General features: G+C 38.9%; 1 protein-coding gene across 1 annotated transcript in view; it reads right to left on the bottom strand.

The window, feature by feature from the left end:
• The window catches only part of LOC122813421 (neurogenic locus notch homolog protein 2-like), a 1,182,542-nt gene that overhangs the window by 635,023 nt on the left and 524,412 nt on the right, over positions 1-23,107 (bottom strand). The window contains exon 3 of the mRNA XM_044085736.1: positions 11,879-12,144. Within this exon, the coding sequence (XP_043941671.1) occupies positions 11,879-12,144 (266 nt within the window). The remainder of the gene's footprint in view (positions 1-11,878; positions 12,145-23,107) is intronic.

Raw genomic sequence — 23,107 nt, 5'->3', positions numbered from 1 at the left:
TGCAGCATCTGGCCCGCCTGCTGGGACAGCAGAGAAGGGGTCTGAGGCAGGTGCTACGGTTGCAGCAGTGTCATACTGCGCAAGAGGGGGTACCCAGTGCTGGCGTGGCCAGTCTGGTGCAAAAAGTATCGTCCTTGGCTTGTCCTGTTTGATCTTTAGTAGAACCTTCGAGAGGAGAGGCAGAGGGGGAAAGGCATAAATCCTTTACCTTTGCCAGGTAAAGGACAGGGCATCCACTTTTCAAGCTGGACTGTGGGGAGTTCTTGTGCAGAATTTGTTCAGCTGGTAGTTCTGAGGGGAGGCAAACAGATCTACCTCTGGAGTCTCCCATTTGTTCCTCAAGAGGTTAAATATTTTGGGTTCTAGTTTCCATTCATGTGGGTCCATGAGATTTCTGCTTACGTCGCCTGCCAGTGAATTTAGTTTGCCTGGCAGGAATTGAGCTTGTAGGTGTACTTGGTAGCTCAAGGCTGTGTTCCACAGAGCCATGGCTAGTCTGCAGATAGGGTATGAGTGGCTTCCCCCTGCTTGTTTATGTACCACATAACTGTGGTGTTGTCTGTCTTTACCAATAGATGTCCTGGAAGAATACAGTCTTTTAAGGCTGTCAGAGCATGTCTGTCTTTACCAATAGATGTTCTGGAAGAATACAGTCTTTGAAGGCTGTCAGAGCATTCTGTATAGCTAACATTTCTTTTTGATTGATATGCAGGTGCATCTGTCTCAGGTTCCATTTGCCCTGAATGCACTGCCCTGCCATGCGAGCCCCCCATGCATAGTCTGATGCGTCTGTTGTCAGGGTTTGGGCGGCAGGGGGTTGAGTGAAAGGGAGTCCCTTGTTGTGGTAGCAAGCCTCTGCCCACCAAAAAAACTCTGTCTTTATACAAGGAATGATAGAAATCATTGTTTTCAGATCCTGAGAATGTTGACACCATAGGCTTTTTAGATACCATTGAAGTTTCCTCATATGCAGTCTTGCATATGGAATTAGTAGAATGCAAGAGGCCATGAACCCCAGGGGCTTGCAGTATTTTCCTTGCAGACAGCTGGGGTTTTGTGGCCAATAGTTTGAAGTAGGTTGTCAAATAAACTTGTTTCTCTGGAGTGAGGAACGCCATCTGGGAAGTTGTGTTCAAGCTTGCTCCCAGGAATACAATCTGTTGGCAGGGTACTAGGTGAGATTTCTTTTCATTGATGGTGTACCCCAGTGAGGTTAGAAATTTCTTTACGAATGCCAGGTGTTGTAAAAGCAAGTCCTGGCTTTCTGCCTGAATCAGACAATCGTCCAAGTATGGGTAAATTTGAATATTTCTCTGCCTGCAAAATGCAATGGCTGGAGCTAGTAGATAAGCCAAAGGGAAGTGCAGAGAACTGACAGTGCATGGAGCCTGCCCTGAAGCGTAGATATTTCCTGCAAGATTCCCTTACTGGGATGTTCAGGTAAGCTTCCTTTAAGTTTAGGGTTGCCAGCCAGGCATCCTTGGCTAGCATAGGAAGAAGCCGTTGAAGAGTTAGCATTTTGAATTTTGGAACCACCAGAAAGGTGTTGAGAATAGAGAGGTCCAGGATAGGACGTCAGGAGTTGTCTTTTCTGGGTACCAGAAAAAGTCTTGAATAAAAACCTTGTCCCCTTTGTTCTGCTGGTACAGGCTGAGTAGCCCTGATACTGAGAAGAGAGAGAACCTGCTGTTGGACCTCCACCCATTGATTTGGTGGTAGGTCTGGCCAACCATTTGGGGTTGGTATGTGTGGAAGTGGAATCTATATCCTTGGGAAACTATGTTCAAAACCCATTTGTCTGGGTAATGAGTTCCCAGTTTCTTGCATTCAGGGCGAGCTTTCCTCCTAAGGGAGCATGTAGTTGAGCAGGGCTTGGAAGGTTTAAGGTTAAGTCATGGTGCCATTTTTCCGTAGGGAGGTGGCTTACTACTCCCTGCTTTGGAAGTGGGAGCCCCCCACTGCTTAGATCTGTGCGTAATCTGGGACTGTAGCCTAGGTGGTCTGCTGTTCCTGGGTTTGGACTGAGAAGGCTTGGAAGGGACTGGAAAGGACCAGTTCTTTGAAGGTCAATGCCTACTGAATTAGGGAGGCTGTACTTGTAGGATATCTTTAACAGTTTGCATAGATTTAGCTTTTCCTCCATCCTTTTGAGGACTTCTGCTTTGTTGCCAAAAAGGCGGTCTTGGTTTAAGGGAGCATCCAGCAATTTTGCTTTAACATGATCTGGTAAGTTTTGTTCCTTAAGCCAAGCAAGCTTTCTAAGTACAGACCCAGTGACAGCAGCCCTGCAAGATGCTTCTAAAGAGTCAAAACCACATTGCAACGTATGTTTACCAACTTGTTCTGCAGAATGCATTACATCTTGTAAGTCTTTGTGTTCAGCACAGTCAGGAATCAACATCAATTTCTGTTTAAGTAGTCCCATAATATGCTGCTGATACTTTAACATATGAAACTGTCAATTTAAAGCCCTAATGCCAAAGCAGCAGAAGTGTATACCTTCTTATCCAATCTGTCTAAGGCTCTAGAATCTCTATCAAAAGGGTTGGATTTTTGGCAGCAATAGCCTTAATGCCTTTTGGTCCTTGTGAAATGGTCTCTGGATCTGGAGAAGGATTCTTGAAGAGGAACTTGTGAGAGTCAGGTACTCTGTAGTACCTGTCAGGTTTTCTGGGAGCTGGAGGTAAAGTGTCTGGGGTAAGGCTAGATTCCAAGAAAGCATCATCTACAATGTCCAGAATTGGAGGGATAGCTAAAGGCCTGTGTTGAGGCAGGAGTAATTCACTAAGTCTCTTTTTGGACTCAGAGTAATCCTGGCTTTCCCAGTGGAAATACTCCCTAAGAGTATGCAAGGTTTCACTGAAAGAAAGATCTTCTGGAGGGGAAGCAGACGGAATGGAATCCTCTGCATCAGAATCCTCATAAGTAGATAAGGGCAAATCCTGGTAATCAGAAGGAGCAGAAATATCAGATTCCTGATCAGAAGAATCAGAAAGAAATTCAGTTCTAGGTCTATTAGAGGGGGAAGGCTGGCTTCCCCTAATTAAGGTAATAAGGTCTTCAGCCATTCTAAGCATTTGTTTTTGAGGCATATGGGCCTGACCCTGCAATTTGGTTGCCGGTTTTCTAGGCGTAGTGCGAGTTTTTGGCCTGGATGAAAATGATGGCATTGGTTTAATATGAATATCTGTAGGTCTGAATACATCCTTAGAAGCAGATTCCTGCATAGCGGCTCCGGACCCATCCAAGGTAGAGACATCTGCAGGTTCCGTAGTTGAAGAAGCATCTCGTAGCATACCAGACTCTGAATGAGTCTCAGCAGAGGCCTTTGAATCTGAAGTAGCGGGTATCAGAGGCTGCAAAAGCACCTCACTGAGTACCGGCGGACTGGTGACTAGCTTAACGGAAGCATCATTGGCAGTTTTGGACCTATGTGGTCTGTCTCTGTCTTTATCCTTACGTTTTTTTGGAAGATCGGCAGTCGGATGGCTTAACGAAGCCATTTCAGAGTAATGAGATCGAGTACGAAAGTAACTGGCTGCAAAAATAGCCCGACGATGAATAGTTCGGGGGTTAAACAAGGAACAAAACCGACAGCGAGGGATGTCGTGGTCTGGGCCTAAACAGGGGATGCAGTAAGAATGAAAATCTCTGAGGTACTTGCTTTCCACAGGCAAGACAATTGTTAACCTTTACTGACATTGGTTGGAGCAAGAAAAAGGATCCAAAACGGGGTACTTATCTTTTTTGAAGACTTCGGGTCTGAAACTCGAAAACAAAAATTTCAGGAGACGGCCGACCGGCACTTGCGAACTGTTTTTGCTTCGGGCACTGCACGGCAAGAAAGACTGATGTAATGGAGTCGGCTGCATGCTTTATACAACTGACGTCATGGAAGAAGAGACAGCATCCGACAGAGAAATCCGAAGACTCTGATATTCAGGCCGGCTGAGGGCTACCTGCAGGCAGATAACCCAAATGTGATGACTGCAACAGTGAAACACGAAGAACATCAGCAAAATTTCTAAACTCAGGTATGTTATCAAAATACTCCCTCATTTTCCCTTTAGCAGAATAGTCGTTCCTCTTCTTGACTTGTGAGACTCTCCTTACTCTGCAATAAATACTTTAACCTTAATCAAACCAATACTTCCTATTACTTTCCCCCAGTATTTCTCTCTTTCTTCCATGTTTTAAATTCCATTTTCATTATCCCACACACTAGCTAACCCTTCTGAACACACTTCTATCTTCCCTAACAAATCTTAAATAATTTCCATTATCCATTCTTTAAATTCCTCTCCCTTTCACAGATAAGAAGGAAGGTGCCAGTGTCTCATTTTTACTTTACTAGCATGCATATGTATCTTTGTTTTTTATTGGTTCATGATCTGAAACAGTTATTGGATGTGTTTCAAAGCTTTCAATTAAATACACGTGCGCCTGTGAAACAGAAGTTCTATCCTCTCTAGCTCAGTCATTGTACATTGGGGAATAATGTGTAAATTATGTATCTGCTCCTATTACAGAAGCCACATCTTCCATACCAAATATTCTCATATTTTTCTTCAGAAATGTATTCTCTTATTTCCCCATGATTTATCCTCACTAGTCCACATCCATAAATAAAATTTCCTACAGAAAACCTATTATTTCTCTCAAACATTTCTTGAGGTTCATAACAGCAGTTTTAGTGGAATATAAATGCATGATAGTGTAATCCTACTCCTTCTACACCAATAATCTCTTAATACCACAAATCTACCATTATTATTTTTTTTCTATTCTGTTACTACTTAAGCCCATTCCAGCAATCAGCCTTACTGCCCATTACCCTTTGTCCCTGATATTCTGCTGAATGTCCACAATGAAATCCTTTGTCAAATTTGCATGCTCATTTCTATACAAATGTGTCTTCTGCAACATTGCTATTTGTTTCCTACACTTCTTAATATAATTCAGTACTCTGCTTTTTGTCTTGACCTGCATGCCCATTTATATTTCATGATAATATGGATAGAGTACCATTATAATAGAAAGCTATTAAAGCCCATCTATTATACATGACAGTTTTTTGAATGCACATTTCCAACTTTCAGCCTACATGCATACGTTAATATCTGGTAGGTTGACCTCTTGTGTTGTTGCTTCATCTTCATTAGAACCCATATCACACCTTGCAAGCTTTTTTGCTTCAATGAAAATGCTCAAACTAAGTTTCATACAGTTTCAAACCCCATCCCCTCTTAACGTAGAACAAATACACATAACTATGTATACTTTCAAAAATAAAGTTTTCCCCTCCAGACAGGAGCAGCTGATCCTAAACTGACAGCTGCACCCACAGACATTCCCTAATCTAAAATTAAAGGTTACCCAAGCTAAAGCCAGTTAAGATCTATTTCGATCCATTTCTCAAAAAATCAACTAACCCCAACTCCACCAGCTATCACAACTGCAGAATCACTAGTCTTCAAATCATGTATCACATAAAGAATTTCATTATTTCTGATATGTACCAAAAACTATATAATGTGTAACTACTTTTCACTCATTTAATAGAAATGGAAACAAGATTTTTGCTCACAAATTCTAAATAAGAAACAGGAGAACCTTTGGTTGCATGGAAAAAGCCCTAGACATGCTAACTACATCCTTTACATATTACAAGTTAGTCTGTAAATGGAAAACACTGCACATCTTTTCACATGGCCCCGGAATGTGGAAAGGTGAAAGCATACTGGAAGAAGTTAAAAGGTGTATTTATCTACAAACATTTTCTAATCCTATCACACATGCAGACAACTTTTTATTTATAATGCCTCTCCCTGGCAAAACAATCCTTGGAACCAGAAGCTAACAGGTTTCAAGAAAGGTAGTATTTATACCCCTTGCACAACTACTAAGGTACTAAGGAAACATACCAATGGAAATATCTAAAGATAAGTTTTTAAAAATTTCTCCAAGCTATCACGTATAACAAGGATTTCAAAAACAATTCATGGTTGATTGTTTTTTTATTGCTGAGATCATACCACTTAACTTGCCAAGTTAGGAGAGTTTAGTGAAGCAGGCACAGGAAAGGATACTGTGATCAGCACTTATAGGATGTTTGATTTAGAGAGAGGTTTCTTAACAGGATGCACAGGATCTTTTGTACACTGTGCTGATCACTCAAAGATTTCATACTGTGTGTTTAAAATACATATATCCAATCATCATATTGACTGGTACACTAAAATATTCTAGACTCCAGTCAAAATTCCAAACTGATGATGCTCAAGCATCCCATACTTTAGAATTTCACACCTATGAAATGACATTTTTTTAAATTTTCCATAAATAAATCCTGAATTTTTTTTCTGAAAGACATTTCTGAGTAAGGGTGGGAGAGAGCAGGACATCAAAATATTAATCCAAACAATTCACTGTGCCCCCCCCCCTCTACTATTACTCTATAAATTGCACTTTCATCCATCCACCCACCAATCTGTCCATATATCCCTCCATTTTCCAATAATTGGTTTAATCATGTACATCACCATGGGGCATCAATGTCTATCACATTGTCCAATGGACACAAAACACTGAGACTGGAGTAATTCTGGACAGGATGCAGGTCAATCGCAGGATACACACTTCCACTCTCACAAACTACATGCACACCTACAAGCAATTCTGAGGAAGCTAATTCAACTACTGCATGTCTTTGGGGAATAAAAATATAGCACTTGGAGAAAACTCAAGTAGATGCAGAGTGGACATGCAGACTCCAGACAGAAGGTACCCCAGATTAGAACAGAACCAACGAACCTCTTGTCGTCTCGGATGGCAACACAAAGTACTGTAAAAAACAGTAACCAAAACAAACTCCAAAACCAATACAACCAGCACTCGGACACCAGCCACAGGCCAAAGAAGACTTTATTGCAGGTTAAGCGCTTTCTTCCCCTGGTAGGGACTTCCTCAGAACAATTAACAAAAGAAACCCAGCCCATATATACCCATAATACAAAGTGATGATGTCATACAATTAGTTAAAAAACTTTCTATTAAAGCAATAGATGCACAATGACCTTACCAACAATGACTAAAACCATGTATATTGATTAACCATCATATAATATTAATGTTAAAATTAAAATATCTATTTATTAAATTAAAATTTCATAAAAATCTTTATACAAATCTTTAGTATGTTAAAACCACATGCAAACACTCAAAAATGTACAAAAAGTACTTTTTGTGCTTAACCTGCAATACAGTCTTCTTTGGCCTGTAGCTGGTGTCTGAACACAAAGTACTGTACCACTTCCCAGTCTTCCAAACACACAATTTATTAAGAACAACTACACTTCTTCAAATCTATAAATACTTCTTACTTCAAACACCATGTAATATATTAAGCTTTGGCTGAATGCTCAGTGCACAACACAAACAAGACAATGTGCATGTGCTTCTAGCCTCCATAAGATGTTTGATCAGAATGCCTTCTAGAAAGAATATGAATGACTTCACATGCAATTCCATGAAAGCGGGCATTACTACAGTTAAAGTTAGAAATTCCCTGTACTACAGCAGCTTGGCTCACTACCAAGAAAAAAGAAAAAAAAGAGGGGTATGAGGTCCCTGACTACTTTCTTGGTGAAGGAGTAAGTGAATGACTGCAACAGATTCCCACAGCGGAGGGGTGGGGAAAATTCCTTTAACTACTGATAAAGAGGTGGACAAGGACACTAAACGCTACGTCCGACTGACGTTCTGTAATACGTTCTTTTAGCTTCATGGTACTTTTTCCTGCATAAAAACTAGTACACTTTGAACAGGTAGCTAAATAGACTATATTACTGGTACTAAAAGTGGCAGTGCAGTTAAATTGATAGATCTTTCCTGTAAAAGGATGGACGGACTCGTGATTATTACATTTTACTTTGCAACAAATACAGTTGTAACAGGGAAAAGTGCCAACCTTACTATTAGATTTATGTACATCGATTTTCTTAACATCTTTGTAACACGAGACATTGTTTAAGATTCTGACTATTCTTGTATTTAGAACTAGGTTTATTACCTATAATTTATCTCAGTTCAGATACAGCCTGTAAAAATTGCCCAGTTATCTGAGACAATCTTTCTTACTCCATCTGTTCTTCTATTAAAGGTAGTAATAATATACCTTATCCCGGTTTGTTCATTATTCCTAGAAGGCATGGGCTCTTAGTTCACATTACTCATAAAATAAGGTTTTGCAGCTCTTTGTCCGTCACTAATAACTTCACATTTTAATCCTTGTAACAGTCCAATGTCATAGCCTCTATCCTTAAATTATTGTATCATATTATCCATCTGACCATGCAGACATTAATATCTGTGTTCAGTCTATTGGTCCTTAACATTTGACTCTTTGCAATGCCTTGAAAATGTGATTGGCATGCATATTTTCTGATGCAGATACTTTTTAGCTTGTACTTCTTTTCTTTATAAGCTAGTGGACAGACTATCTTCATGTTTACCAATTTTAACATCTAAAAAACAGATTTCTTCATGGAAGTAATTGAGCTTCAACTTAAGAAAGCTAGTAGCATTATTTAAACAGCTGACAAAGTCATTCACTTCTTGCTCACCGCCCTCCCAAACAGGGAAGATTTCATCAACAAAGCATTTAGAAAAAAGGAATGTACACTGAAAAACAAGAAGTAGGATTAAAGGCATATTCAACTTCCCACTGAATAAGGGCCAGGTTACATACAATGCTGATGAATGATTTTTTTTAAAAGATAAAAGAACTTTTACGAGAATTAATAACATAGATTTGTCTAATACTGTGCATAGAGTGGATATGTCTGTTTATGATCTGCAGCTATGCAATGACATTCTTATTGAATTATTTAACTATTTCATTGCAATCCATCCAATTACATCAGTTTTGTATGGGTTACCCAAATTCCATAAAGTCCTTAGACATCTACTTACGAGGCCCATAATATCAGGAAGAGGCTGGGTGACTGAGCCTATCTCTATATAGTTAGAGGAGGTTCTGAGCCATATTTGTCCAGAGTTATATTCAAGACACATAAGCTCTGTAAACTTTATGAATGGTCTCAATCTAAATAAAACACCAACTATATTTTACTCTTGACATCAATTCCCTGTCCATAGTTATTCAGAATGAGTATAGGGTGGATACAGTTTGTGATTTTCTATACGGCAAATACTTTGACTGGAAGAAATATTAAAACTATATGTGAGTTGCTTGAAACTTTATCGACCAGCAATGTTTTCACATTTGAAAATTAAGTTTATCATCAGATATCTAGTGTGGCGATGGGTACTCCCACGGCAAACATATATATTAACCTGGCCCTTAATGAGACGTTGAATACGTCTTTAGTCCTACTTCTCATTTTTCAAAGTGCATTCCGTTTTTTAAATGACATGTGGATGACATCTTCCTTATTTGGGGGGAGGGGGTGAGCAAGAACTGACCGACCTTGTCAGCTATTTAGATAATATTACTAGCGTTCTTAAGTTCAAGATGAATTACTCCCATCCAGAATTCTGCTTTTTTTCACATGGAAAAATTGGTAAACATGAAGCTAGTCTGTCCACCAGCATATACAGAAAAGAAGTACAAGCTAACAGATATCTGCATGCCAATCATATTTTTAAAGGAATTGCAAAGAGTCAAATATTAAGGGTCAGTAGAATGAACATGGATATTAACTTCTGTATGGAACAGATGGATAATATGATACAAGAATTTAAGGATAGAGGCTATGAAAGTGAACTGTTACAAGGATTAAAATGTGAAGTTATTAGTGACAGACAAGGAGCTGAATAACCTTACTTTACAAGTAATGTGAAACAAGAGCTCATGCCTTCTAGGAATAATGAACAAACAGGGATAAGATGTATTACTATCTTTAATAGAACATATAGAGTAAGGAAGACTGTCTCATAATTGGGCAACATTACATGCTCTAACTGAATTGAGACAGATTACTGGTAATAAACCTAGTTTTACATGCAAGAATAGTCAAAACCTTAAACAATGTCTCTGTTATAAAGATGTTAAGGAAATTGCCGCATATAAATCTAATAATAAGGTTGGCACTTTTCCCTGTTACAACTGCACTTGTTGCAAAGTAAAATGTAGTAACCACAAGTTTATTCATCCTTTTACAGGAAAGATCTTTCGATTTAACTGCACTGCCACTTGCAGTACCAGTAACATAGTCTATATGGCTACTTGTTCAAAGTGTACCTAGTTTTTATGTAGGAAGAAGTACCAGGAAGCTAAAAGAATGTATTATAGAACATCAATTGGACAGAAGGAGAAAAGTTACCAATAAGTCTCTTGCTAAGCATGTGTCCAACTATGGTTCTGATCATATATCTGACTTTAAGGCTATTTATGTATTGGTTAAAAGCTCTAGAGGTGTTGATTTTAATAATAAACTAGAAAGCATTGAATATGAATGGATTTTACGGTTACAGGCAGACTATGTATGAACCTGGTATTAACCCAGCTGTTAGTTTAAAACCAGTTTTAACACAGAAACAAAATAAGTTGAAATAACTTGTACATCAAGTGTCTTTATCTGCTTAGACAGTTCTACCTTGAATAAACCTCATACTGTTTGATGTTAAAAGCTAAGCAGGGTTGGGCTTGGTTAGAACTTTGACGGGAGACCGCCTAAGAATAGCAGGTGATGCAGTTTTCTGATGATCATTTTTAAAAATTATGTAGTGAATACTTTTTTAAAATCTTTTACTAAACTTAATTAACTCTGTGTTTTGATTGGAGGCTGTGTTTTGTGATGAAATCTAAATTTGGTATTAATGTAACTGATGCTTTTTGGAATTTTTTTTTTAATACTGCTGAAAGGAAAAATCCCGAAAGCTTTGTAAGATTAAACATTTTTATTAGTGTTTCTGAGTCCACTGTGCATTTTGAATTATTTTTCTTTTACTGACATGCACAACTAAAGGAAGAAAAGATATTCCCCCAGTGGAGGTGGTATCAGAATAAAAACTGCATTGATGCAAAGGCTTTTGGGTGGTTTCTATACTATTACTGTGACAGCTTCAGTAACACAGTAGCTCAGTAGTTGATGCTTTTACCTCGCAGCTCCAAGGATGAGGACACAAACCAGATCTCTATCTCCTGGAAGGGGGGGGGGGGTTAGCACAATGGTCAAGGTCTTTACCTCATGCATACAAAGTACAGTGTTTGATTCTAACTTTAAGATGTTGGCTAGACTTATAACAGTTTTCAGACTAATAGCCTAATATTCACCTATGAAATGAACTTATCCTTGTGGAGTCTTTGTTTTTTCTCTGTACCTGTAAGGTTATTCTCCAAGTACTCCTACTCCTTCTCAGCTATCAAAAACATGCTGACTGACTGGCTGAAGTTACCTGTCCATAATTATCCATATACCCTTGATATTCCCTTGTAGCCTGAACAGCTAGTTCATATAGCAGGTTAAATTAAGTCATTCATTTGTTCTATCTCCGTAATGAGGCCTATGCCCTGTGCAGTTCTAGAAGAATAAAACAGATTGTACAGGGCATACTCTTATCACAAACTCTGGCTTACAGGAAAATGTAAAATTTACACTATATGAAATTCTGTAGAAATAATCATTTGCAAAGTCACTACCAACCAATTAAAACATCTTGTTTGGCAAAACCAAACTCCATAAACCTAGATTTGAATATTACTAAAAACATAGACACGTACATGGACTTTAAATGCAACTAAAAATGAAGCAGCCAAGCAAATACTTGAGTGATATTTGACTGCCATTCTGGTTAATGTGCAAAAGTACAACAGAATAGATACTGCAGATTCCCCTGACAATTCTTCCTTTACCTGTCCATCCAGAGACACAGATGCACTCATATATTTCTAAGGTTAACAGATGGCAGGTCCCTTGGTTCTGGCAGGGGTTGCTAGAGCAAACATTTGGCACTGGTTTGCTGCAGTCTTCTTCAGTGTATCCTAATGGACAATTGCAACTTGATAACACAGGACCATTGCTCATTAAAGAAGGCTCACATATCCCCCCATTGAGACACTTTATTTTCTGACATGGATTTTCATACTGGCAGTATTCTCCAACAAACTCAGCTGGGCATCTGCAAAGGAAAAAAAACATTACAAACTAGGTTCATAAAAAGCAGCACACAAAGAGGTAATGCAGTACTTAATAACATCAAGGCCTTCTTGAATGAATACCATGACATACTTAGTTAATAATTAATTCCTGAAGTGGTACAAAACTGCACAACTACGTAAAACAGATGCACAAGTTCACTTTATACACCCAGGTTTTTAAAGGTTTGAAATTAATGCAATAATCAGGGACATAATGGGTACCCATCTCCTTGCAAATATCTTTCACATCCTGCATACGACTTTGACTTACCTGCAGCCACATCAAAATCTAGGTCACCAATGACAAATCTTCAAGATACCAAACGCAAGGCTCCCTATTGAAATGTTACTTTTCTCCCCTAAACTTATTTGTAGAGGGCAAGCCCTCCACAACCCCAAACTTACATATACCAACTCAAGAGACCACCACACCTCAGAAAAAAAGAGAATATCCAGAGAAATGGCCATCTCAGCCTTAGCAAATGTAAAACAGTTTCAGCCATTCCGTCCTGTGTTTCGGGGCTCGCTCTGATGGGACCCGACATTTCAAATGGTTACCCAAATGCAACCTACACAGTAAATCTTTAAGCAAGTCTTTTACAACAGAATACAGACACATGTGACACTACTGAACAAAACAAGGGCATACTACCTCAGAGGCTGTAAACTCAAGTGCACACTAATATAAAACTCCTGACAAATATAAAAATGTCCTATTTACAGAATCTGGTATAAATAAGCCTTTGAACTGATTTATTTCCTAGGCAACAATGAAAGCAGGCTTTGCATAAACTCTCTTTCCTCAGAAAGGAAAAACATAATACAGTTATGTTTAAAAGGCATGCAGAAACAACACAGGTGGATGAGTAAGTAATGTAGTTATAACTTTGTTTACCAGACGGGTTATTTTACTATTATTTCACTTTATCTTTGTTGACCAGGTAGGTGAGCTGGTCGTGGAACCATTTTCAGACATGACCTAGGTGACAAGCAAAAATAAACTAATTTGCAACTGTAAACAAATTCTTCATAAAGCAAGCATAAGTACAGGGAACATGTCAAAACTACATTAAATATACAAGCACAAAGAAAGAAGTTCCTACTAACTACTGAATAGCAAAAATTAAGAATGGTAAATATAGTACAACAATGCAGACATTAAAAAACAAACTACAAGATAATTAATGAAGAAGAAAGAAGTAGGTTCCCTATACAGAGTTATACAGGTTAAGTTATTTACCCGCCACAGAAATCGTATCCATTTAAGTAGGTTCAGCTTACATAAATGCCACGTAGCTAAGTAATCATTCTTTAGGCTGCATGAGTGGTTATCAGGGTATCAGCACACTTAAGGGAAATACAAATTTGCTGCAAAATGTATATTTATGGAACCATGACAAATCTGTCTTAGGCAGGAACATCCTGTGTTCGAGGATGGGGGGGGGGAGGGGGGGCATAAACACCCGGCTTTGTTCTTATCCCTCATAAGGATACTGAAAGCTATAAGATTTGTAGCAATCAGAATACCTGCTTGTGAAAAAATCCTAGTTAGTCTTTGGACCCTATAGTGTGATACAGGCTTTGTCTTCAGTGATTACTTTAGTGACATAATGTTATAACTATCCTGCTTGGTATAAGAAATACCACTGGCCCTGACATCTGGTACATGTTCTTAAATAAGCTGACAATAACAGGAAGCTGTCATCTATGGGATTATGAGTGAATGGATCTGAATCAAAATCTCACAAAAACGTAAACTGATATTACATCCGATTGTAAGACCAAGTTGAGAAGCACTACAGAATCTCAAAAGTCGGCCAGCCACAGACAAGTAGAAGACATTACGCCAGAGAGGGAGAAGTAGTTTAGGTCCAGCAGTACACAGCTTGTGTAGTTGTACACAGGAGAGGGATAGACAGGTAGGCAGTTTTCACACTGGTGCTACTGTCTTTGTGAGAGATTTATGAATGCATATATACTAATGCAGAGTGTCTAAGAACACTTTACTGGGCTGAATGTACCCTTAAATTCTTAACAAGTAAAACATTACAGTCAATAAGCTATGCTGCTGACACACTAGTATGTCCTTAAGGTGTAATTTACATGCATCACATGGGCCTCAAACACTGGAAGTTTTAGGTATTTTATAGTGAAGACTCCAGCCTGAGTCTAGCAATTTTTGCATGAATGGTTTGTCCGTGTAACCGTTTTACTTTGTTTGTATATACAAACATATATATGAACATTTCGTCGATGAGTCCTTTTACTGACAAGTGAAAAAGCTGATGCAACTAATTGAAAATTATAGACTTACTCAGTTGGACGCTGAGGAACAGTGACGATCAGGAAAGATCGTCACTTCCTCACTATTGAGCAATCTCAGAGTTGGTATAAATAACTACCAAGGTGTGTGCATAGGATGGGGAGCTTGCTCCCATCCTAAAAAAATAAATAAATAAATATACACACATATAGGACTATTCACTGAAAGCACATTTCATTGAAACACATTTGACTGTGTACAATTCACTGAAAGCTCAATTCACTGAAAACACAATTCACTGAAACACATTTCACTGAAAGTTATATATGGCCTTTTCCCCACTGTTGTGCGACCCTGGAGTTAGTATATATAGTAAGGGGGGCACCGCCCCCACATTGGGGGTTGTGTGGGGTGTAGCCCCCACCTATTTTAAATATTTTGAACTATATACATGGATACTTGCAATTCCAATAAATTACTCTTTTCTGAACTTAATATATATCCAAAATATGTGGGGGGGCTTAGCCACTCACACCCCCTAAATCCAGGGTCGCACAACAGTGGGAAAAAGGCCATATATAACTTTCGGTGAAATGTGTTTCAGTGAATTGTGTTTTCAGTGATTTGTGCACAGTCATTTGACTTTCAGTGAAATGTGCTAGTCCTAGACCCATATATATATATATATATATATATATATATATATACATATTTTTTTTTTAAGTTTTGCTGATCATTTGTGAAATGATGGTTTTCATGGTCGACCATTAGCTGCTCACTGGATTTGAGATATATAAATTACATAAATATACATGTGTATATAAACACGCACAAACTATAAAACATATGTATATACATACATATGGAAAGTGATAGTTTCCGTCAGAATGATGTCTCAAAAAGGATGGAAATAGTGTAGAGACAACTGTTGCTTTAATCAGTCAGGTACTACTGTGTATTCAACAAACAGGATTTACGTAGGATTCAGTTTAAAGAAACTATCGTGTAATTAAGTGATGCACAAGAAGAGGGCAATAACCCTACTAGTTTAGAGTGAATTTGGCCTCTCTTGCCTGTGGACTGTGTGCCTGAAACTTCTGTTCTATTCAATGGGCTGCAGCAAGATGAATCACTGCTGAATTATAACTGGGAAAGCCTGCCCTGGACATTTATTACAAAGAAATCCAAAGAGATATGTGACTGCCTGGAACCACATATGTACCACAGATATCAATTGCTGCCCAAAGGAGAACTATTGGACTTCATGTAAGAGAATGTGCCCCTTTTTCTGTGGCTCTCTAAGACATAGCAAGAAAAGATGGCACTCTGTATCTTTTTCCTTTAGTTCCCATTACAGAAAGCTATTTCTTTTGGTGCCCACATTTACATAAGAGTCTCCACCACTGACACTTGGTTTGATTTTACAATAAAACTTGTTTTATAAACTTACAGACACTGCTGCATTGATATACCACTATAGAAAATATACATTAGCGCACGAGAGCAGTGTGTGAGCGTGTTTGTATACATACACATTACAGACCCACACTGTAACACACTGACTGTACAGATGTGCAAGTTGCCTTTAAGTGTATTGCTGAGTGGAGAGTGGCAATATTCTCCAGCATTTAGCTTGGTAACAAGGTTTTACATAAGAAATTTGCTTGAAAGCAGCAAAGCAGGAAGTTGGTTCCTCACTTGGGGAGAATCATATGAATGAAGACTTGAAACATGGAATGAAACAGCCCAATCAGGGCTAACCTGAATAATGTAACCTTTAAAAATACTTGCTTCAAGAGGTAAAAGCTGGGCTTTGGAAAGGCCTACAGCCTTGGACATTTGTTTTAAGACAGGGTTGTGAATTTTCGACAAAGCCTAAGGTACAGCTTATTTTGTTAGGAACTGTAAAGAAGCCCAGTCGGTTATGCTTTTGATTTTCTTTTGATTTGTGAAAATAAACTTGTATTATGATGTAAGTCCTGCATGCAGTGCCTCCTCGGACTTATGCGCGTGCTTGTGTGTGCACACACACACACACAATGTGCACACACAGACATGCACACATGCATGCAGAAAGTCATGCACAGACTCAAAAGACACAGATACACACACAAACTCAGTTACAGTTACACATGTACACACAGCCAGCCAGCCAGTCACACTCATACACACACTTGCAGTCATTCACACGTATTAGCTGTTTCTAAAAGTACAGTATGTGATCTATTCCACTGTACTTATACAAGGAAAAGAAACACCAATATACAAACATAAACACCATTAAACATTAGTATACAAAACTAAAAATAAAAATGCAGAGGCTTTTTTAAATGCACTAACAGTACTATAGGAAAATAACTGATGATCTAGCCATCTGTACCACTGAGCCTCATAACACACCATTTCTGTATAATGCCATCCTGTCACTACCACATATGTATACAGTAAATCTCTGTTGTTAGATGCCCCCACCCCCACCCCGGAAGGCAATGTGAGTGCTATCCAAACCATTGTATAAAACAAGTTTGGCAGCCTGAACGAATGCTACTCTTTTAAACTAGCCATGGCCTCATATGTTGTTTTTCATTATGTTTAGAAAGCTCTCATTTTTAAGTGGCACAGATAAGGTTCACTTCATGTTCAGTGAATAGGCATCTGTACTCCAAGAGCATCTTGTCTTTTCTTTTCCATTCATGTTGTAGCCTGACTGCTTCACACAACACAAAAGAATGTAAAAGAACTCCATATGACTAAAAAAAAGAAGCCACATGTCTGTGTGAAGTGCCAACACCCTCCAAGTTATATTTCTTAGTGAAAGCACACAACACACCTGCTACAGGTCTATTGAAGAGAAACCTGTATCACAGCCCAGGTGCTACCTACTCTTTGCCAAAACAGCTAGTTTAAGTACAAAGAAATGCCAATATGAATGGCACCTGAAATTCCTGTGATTGCAAGAAACTGAAAACTTAGAAATCATTCTAATTTTAATCACTGACAAAGATCCTCAAGTAATATGGTCTTGCAGAAAGCTGCACATCTAATTTTAAAGGGTGATATTCAACAGAACAGGCAGATGGGAAAGAGTAGATTTGCACAAACACATGTATACTGTACATTATGTATAACTACAGCCTATTTTAAAATTCAGAGATGTTCTGTGTTGCATTCAGTATGTTTTAGACAGCAATCTTGTGCAAACTATAGATGAAAGATAATTTTGCTTTGCTGAAAAGATCTCTTATACAAATAGAACTCAAAGGACTGCCGTGCCTCTTCAAGACAGTTTTTCAGTCCTTTAAGACATCACAATACTGATGCCCCATCATTCTTGATCCTAACTTCCACACTTAAAGTTATTAAACCAACATTCTCCATACTCAACATGCTTGGCCGGTTTTGATGTTAGAGGTGACACGTACATTGGCAAAGATCTGCAGAATGCACCACTGACAAAGTTACACTATTCACACAAACCAAAAGATATGCAGACAAATATGTTTGGTGTGTGTGCACAAGCATGTATGCATGGGAGTGTGTGTATATATATATATATATATATATATATATATGGGTCCATATGACTTCGTCGACAGTTCATTTGATTGACACTCATTTGATTGACACTCATTTGGTCGATAGTTCATTTGGTCGACAGGCAGATTTGCCCCCTTCCCCAATGTGCAACCCTGGAGTTGATATATATAGTTAGGGGTGTAAGCCCCCACCTAAAATGCCTGTCGACCAAATGAACTGTCGACCAAATGAACTGTCAATCAAATGAACTGTCGATGAAGTCATATGGACCCATTTATATATATATATATATATATATATATATATATGTGTGTGTGTGTGTGTGTGTGTGTGAATGTGAATGTGAGTGTGAGAGTGTGAGAGTGTGTGTGTGTGTGTGTGTGTGTGTGTGTGTGTGTGTGTGTGTCTACTCATGAGTAAGTGCCTATCTACTTGGCATCTACACATACTAAATATAAAGCTGTGTTTAAGAATATTTCTTAAATAAAAAAATACATTTTGTGACGGTCCACAGATGCCAGCTACTAGCTTTTATATGTAACTCATCCCACTATGACAGAACAATTGCTAAAATTCTAGACTGCATCAAAGGAACAAAAACTACTGTGAGCAAGCTTGCCTAAGGAGTAGAGGCAGTAGGTCTGGTTTAGAATGGACTACAACTTCACAAAACACACACAGAGTAATCTCCCTGATAAAGAACTCAAACCAGTATCTCCCATACTGTTACCAGATGGAATGCATTTATAACTTAAAAGAACAGCGTAGACATAAACTAAAGAGATGCACAACCATTTGGTTACACTGTACTTCTGGGAACTAAGCATCCAACATGGAAATAAAAAAAAGGGTGGATTCCCAGAGGAACTATGAATGATGGGATTCTCTCTCAGCTAGGTTTGGGAAACAAGTTTTTCATGGCCTAGTACTGTTATGCGTGTTTCTTCCTGTTGTTGTGTCTTTCGGCTTTTCCCGTTTAGGGGTCGCCACAGCAGAACTCTGGTCCGCAGTAGATTGTTACGTGCCGAGTTGCCGGCCCTGACGCACAACCTTCAACGAAGGTATGCCCATTCACACATGTCTCTACACAGAAGACGCTCTAGCTGAGAATCGAACAGGACAACGTCTTACTGTGAGGCGACAGCGCTACCGCGGCACCACCACCGCAGTGTACAAAACAGATACAGCCTGCTCTGCACCAGCCATTTGTTTAAGGTACACTATGAGACAGCATATGCATGCATGTCACTTCTATATATGTAATACTCTGACTGCATTTAGAAGTCACACTGTTGAGTTCACTTAAATTTTTGGTAAATATTTACTTCCAGGATTAAATGTGTAGTATTTCTAGACTCAAAACAAAAAAAAACAGGCTGCAATTTTCCATGGAAAATAGCAAAGTCAACTTTGACATTTCTCTGCAATTATCCAGAGTACTAGACAGTGCTACATTTATCCAGTTCACTTATTCTACCAAGAGGGTCATGGGAGATGTACAAATAACCCCTTGATGAAATGCAAGTGTTTCAATTATACAGATTCTGAATGCCCATGACTTTTTTTTTACTTTTTATAGGGAGTTATTACGGGGTAATTCGCATGTTTTCTATGAGCCTCCTTCAAAACAGATTTAGGGTATTGCACAGTGACATTGTTGGCTCATCTGGGTCTTTCTAATGTTTCTGCCTATGTGTTTTTTCTGTATAACCTTTTAACTTGTCGTTTTGTTCATTAATGAGAAATGCTGCCATCACCCTAATATGTTATGAACATAAGGCTTTACTTAAAGCTGACTTATTTCGGCTAACAACAAAATCATCCACTTATGCTGTACTAACAACCAATAAAAAGGGCAAAACATCTCATGTCTACAGCTAATGGGATTTGGTTTAAGGGCCTAAATGCTTTAGTAAAGATCTGTTAAACGGGTCACTCAAAAACTATGTAGCTGAAACACTTGTATGTCCTTAACGGGTAATATGCATATTTCCCATTAGCCTCCTTCAAAATAGTTTTAAGATGTTACACAGTGAAGTCTCTGGCTTGTCAGGGTCTTTTTGATGTTTTTGCCTATGATGCATTTATTGAACTGTTAATGATATGAACAAATTATCTTATTTGATGTTTAAAAAAGCCTATGACATGCTTAATGTATAGCCACGGTTAATTTAGATTGATAAATGTAATGTCTCTATGCATATAAATAAAGTACTTAGAAAAGGAAGAAATAGTGAGGCATCTAATAATGTGACAGTAAGAAATGAATAGGCCAAGATGGGCAAAAAGTGTGGAAGAGAAATAGTTTAGTTCCTCTGCATGTAGGACAGCGGTTTGGCATAAAGAGCTTTGGTTCAGAAGAAAATGTGAGATCTGTAAGAGAAATTCTTATGATGTCTGTTAAATTTAAAAATAAAGTATAAGTGGTAGTTAAGAATACAGCAAGACTGAATACACTTACGTGTGTTAGTAAACTGTCTTTTTTTCCCCGGGCCTCATCTGAAAACAGGCTTTATGCTCAATCAAGACTTTTCCAGTTAACAAATAAAATAAATGAAATATAACAGCTAAGAAATGGCGACAAACTGACTAGTAAGACAATAAAGATCAGGAATCCATTAGACAGCATGGGGAAGGAAAACTTAAAGAGGGAGAAAGCCAAAGAACAGGAGAACCTGACAAAGGTTGTCATATGAGTAAGTAATGCGAGATGAAAACAGAAAGTGTGGCGTGGGATGCATAAGGAAAGTGGAAAAAAGGAGAAGAAATGAAAACTAGATGGACAGATGCAAACAGCAGTGATACTTAAGGAATGAAAAAAGAAAGAAATGGTCATACAGGAACCAACACAACAAGAAGAGCAGTCAGGAAGTGGACAGATATGGAAGGGAGACAGAGAGGGTGAAAGGGACAGGAAAGTGGAAAGGACTTCTAGGAAAAGTGCAAGTGGGATGAAGAAGGGATCAGATACATCAAAGGGAGTGACACAACCAAAGCAGAAAGTGAAGAGAGCCAAGTTAGAAGAACTGAAACAGGAATGGTCGCAGACAGCAGGATTAGGGGCAAGGGAAGGAAATGAAGGGGATGAAAGCTAGCATGGGGAAAAAGAAGGGTGGATTAGTGACTGCTGACTCAGGAATTTGTTTATCCTTTTGGTGACTGAAAGGGAGAAAAACAGGGAGACCACATTATGGTGAAAATGGCTACAGGGCACAGACACAGGAAGACACGAGAAGAGGTAGAAAAGGTGTTTCTCAAAGGGAAAGGGACGAATATATATTCGTAATGTTACCACCACCAACAACCGATTACAGGAAAATGTTTAGGTAGTAGACAGCAGGATCAGGGAGGTTAAACAGAAATGTCAAGCTAAGGGGTAATAATTAGCATTCTGAGAAGTTCTGTGTGTGCCAACAGGATATGGGAAAAAGGCTCTGAACCGGAAGGAAGATGGGGACTTGTAAGCAGATATACCAGCTCAATCCCAGGGACAAGCACTGCCTAAGCACAAAGAGAATAGCAGTGTTCATAGCCAAAATGAAGCAGACCTCAATGACTACATCTATAAACTAAGAAGGAAAGATGGAAGTCTTGTTAAAGATGTGGAAGAGAAAGCAGGCATTCAGGAAAAAAGGGTGTACCGCACAGCACAGCAGGGCACAAGAACAAACCAAAGTGACACACAGCATGACTGGGCATCATTACTGTGCAGTATAAGGAGTTACTGTAAAAAGATTGGAGAGATGTTGCCACAGTGATGCAGGAAGAGAGAACTGACATTGAAGGATAACACAAAAACAAGGACTAACGGCAAGAGGAGGTGGATGAGCATGCTGTCTGTGTACAGGCTGTTCAGGAATGACTGAGAAGGGAAACACAGGGGTAGAGTAGTAATGTACATAAAAGAGGTCATATGATACTTGATGGAAAATGAGGAGGAACACCAGTCCACGAAGGGAGTAAGGAAGGCAGTAGGATCAGAGTACAAGGTAAGTGCACCGATATTTATGAAAAAAGGAAAGGGATGAATGCTCCGGATTTGATACAATGTATTGGACACCAGATCCATCAATGGAGGAGGCCAAGAGACTGAACAAGAGATGAAGGAAAAAAAGGGCTACATTTTTGTAAAATCCAAATTTTCCAGGTGCAGGCTGGGAGATTACAAGTTCCAGGGTATTTAGGGAACCGATGAATGAGGTCTTGGACCATGAGGGTTCTCAGACAACTGCTGCAGCAATGTACCAGAAAGGACTGAATTCTGGATGTGTTCCTACATAAAAACAGAGGAGGCTAAGAGATTATCCAGGCGAGTTGCCTGATCAGACAGAAGTGAACAACAGCACAAAAACATAAATTATGGTATACAACCACTTGAAATTAAACTATGATGAACTAAGTAAAAGATAAGTGAGTGGACTGGAGACAACTGAGGGAGTAAACATGCCAAAGAAATGAGCCAGGGATACAGTCAGAGCTATAGTCAAGTGTTTAAGGAACAAGCAGAAACAAGACGGGACCAATGTGGCTACAAAGGAAGGTTAGGTTTGCAATTAGGGTAAGATACAGGACATGCAAGAGGGGTTAGGGACGTGGAGAAAAAGTACAAGGATACAAGTAGAAAGACAACAAAAGAGGCGAGTGCAGTAAAGGTTCAAGATGAAATGGAGCTGGCAGAAGACGTCAAGAGTGGAAAAAAAGGCTTCTTCAGGAATACAAAGATACAGTAAATTCTCACTTAACCGGCACCCATGGGGATTGGTCGATGCCGGTTAAGTGTATGTTTCAGTTGCTTGAGATATGCTCTACGATTTTTGATTGGCTCGTATACCAGTATACGAGCAAAGTCAAGCCTATTCTGTTCAATACGGAACAGTGGGCTGTTACGCATTGAATAGAAGCAGCTCCATTTTGCCATTTTTGATTGGCTTGTATGCCAATATACGAGACAATCAAAAATCGCAAACGGAGCCTCTTCTGTTCAATGTGAACAGCCCACTGTTCCGCAATGAACAGAAGAGGCTCTGCTTTGCCATTTTTGACTGGCTCATATACTGGCATATGAGCCAATCAAAAATCGCAAAGCAGAGTCACTTCTACTCAATGCAGAACTGCAGGGCTGTTCTGCATTGAGTAGAAGTGGC

The sequence above is a fragment of the Protopterus annectens genome, chromosome 10.part0, assembly GCF_019279795.1.
Source record: "Protopterus annectens isolate FY-2018-M chromosome 10.part0, PAN1.0, whole genome shotgun sequence".
In the NCBI taxonomy this organism is placed as follows: Eukaryota; Metazoa; Chordata; order Ceratodontiformes; family Protopteridae; genus Protopterus; species Protopterus annectens.
The sequence above is the reverse complement of the archived record's forward strand: the minus strand, read 5'-3'. Positions and strand labels throughout refer to the sequence as shown.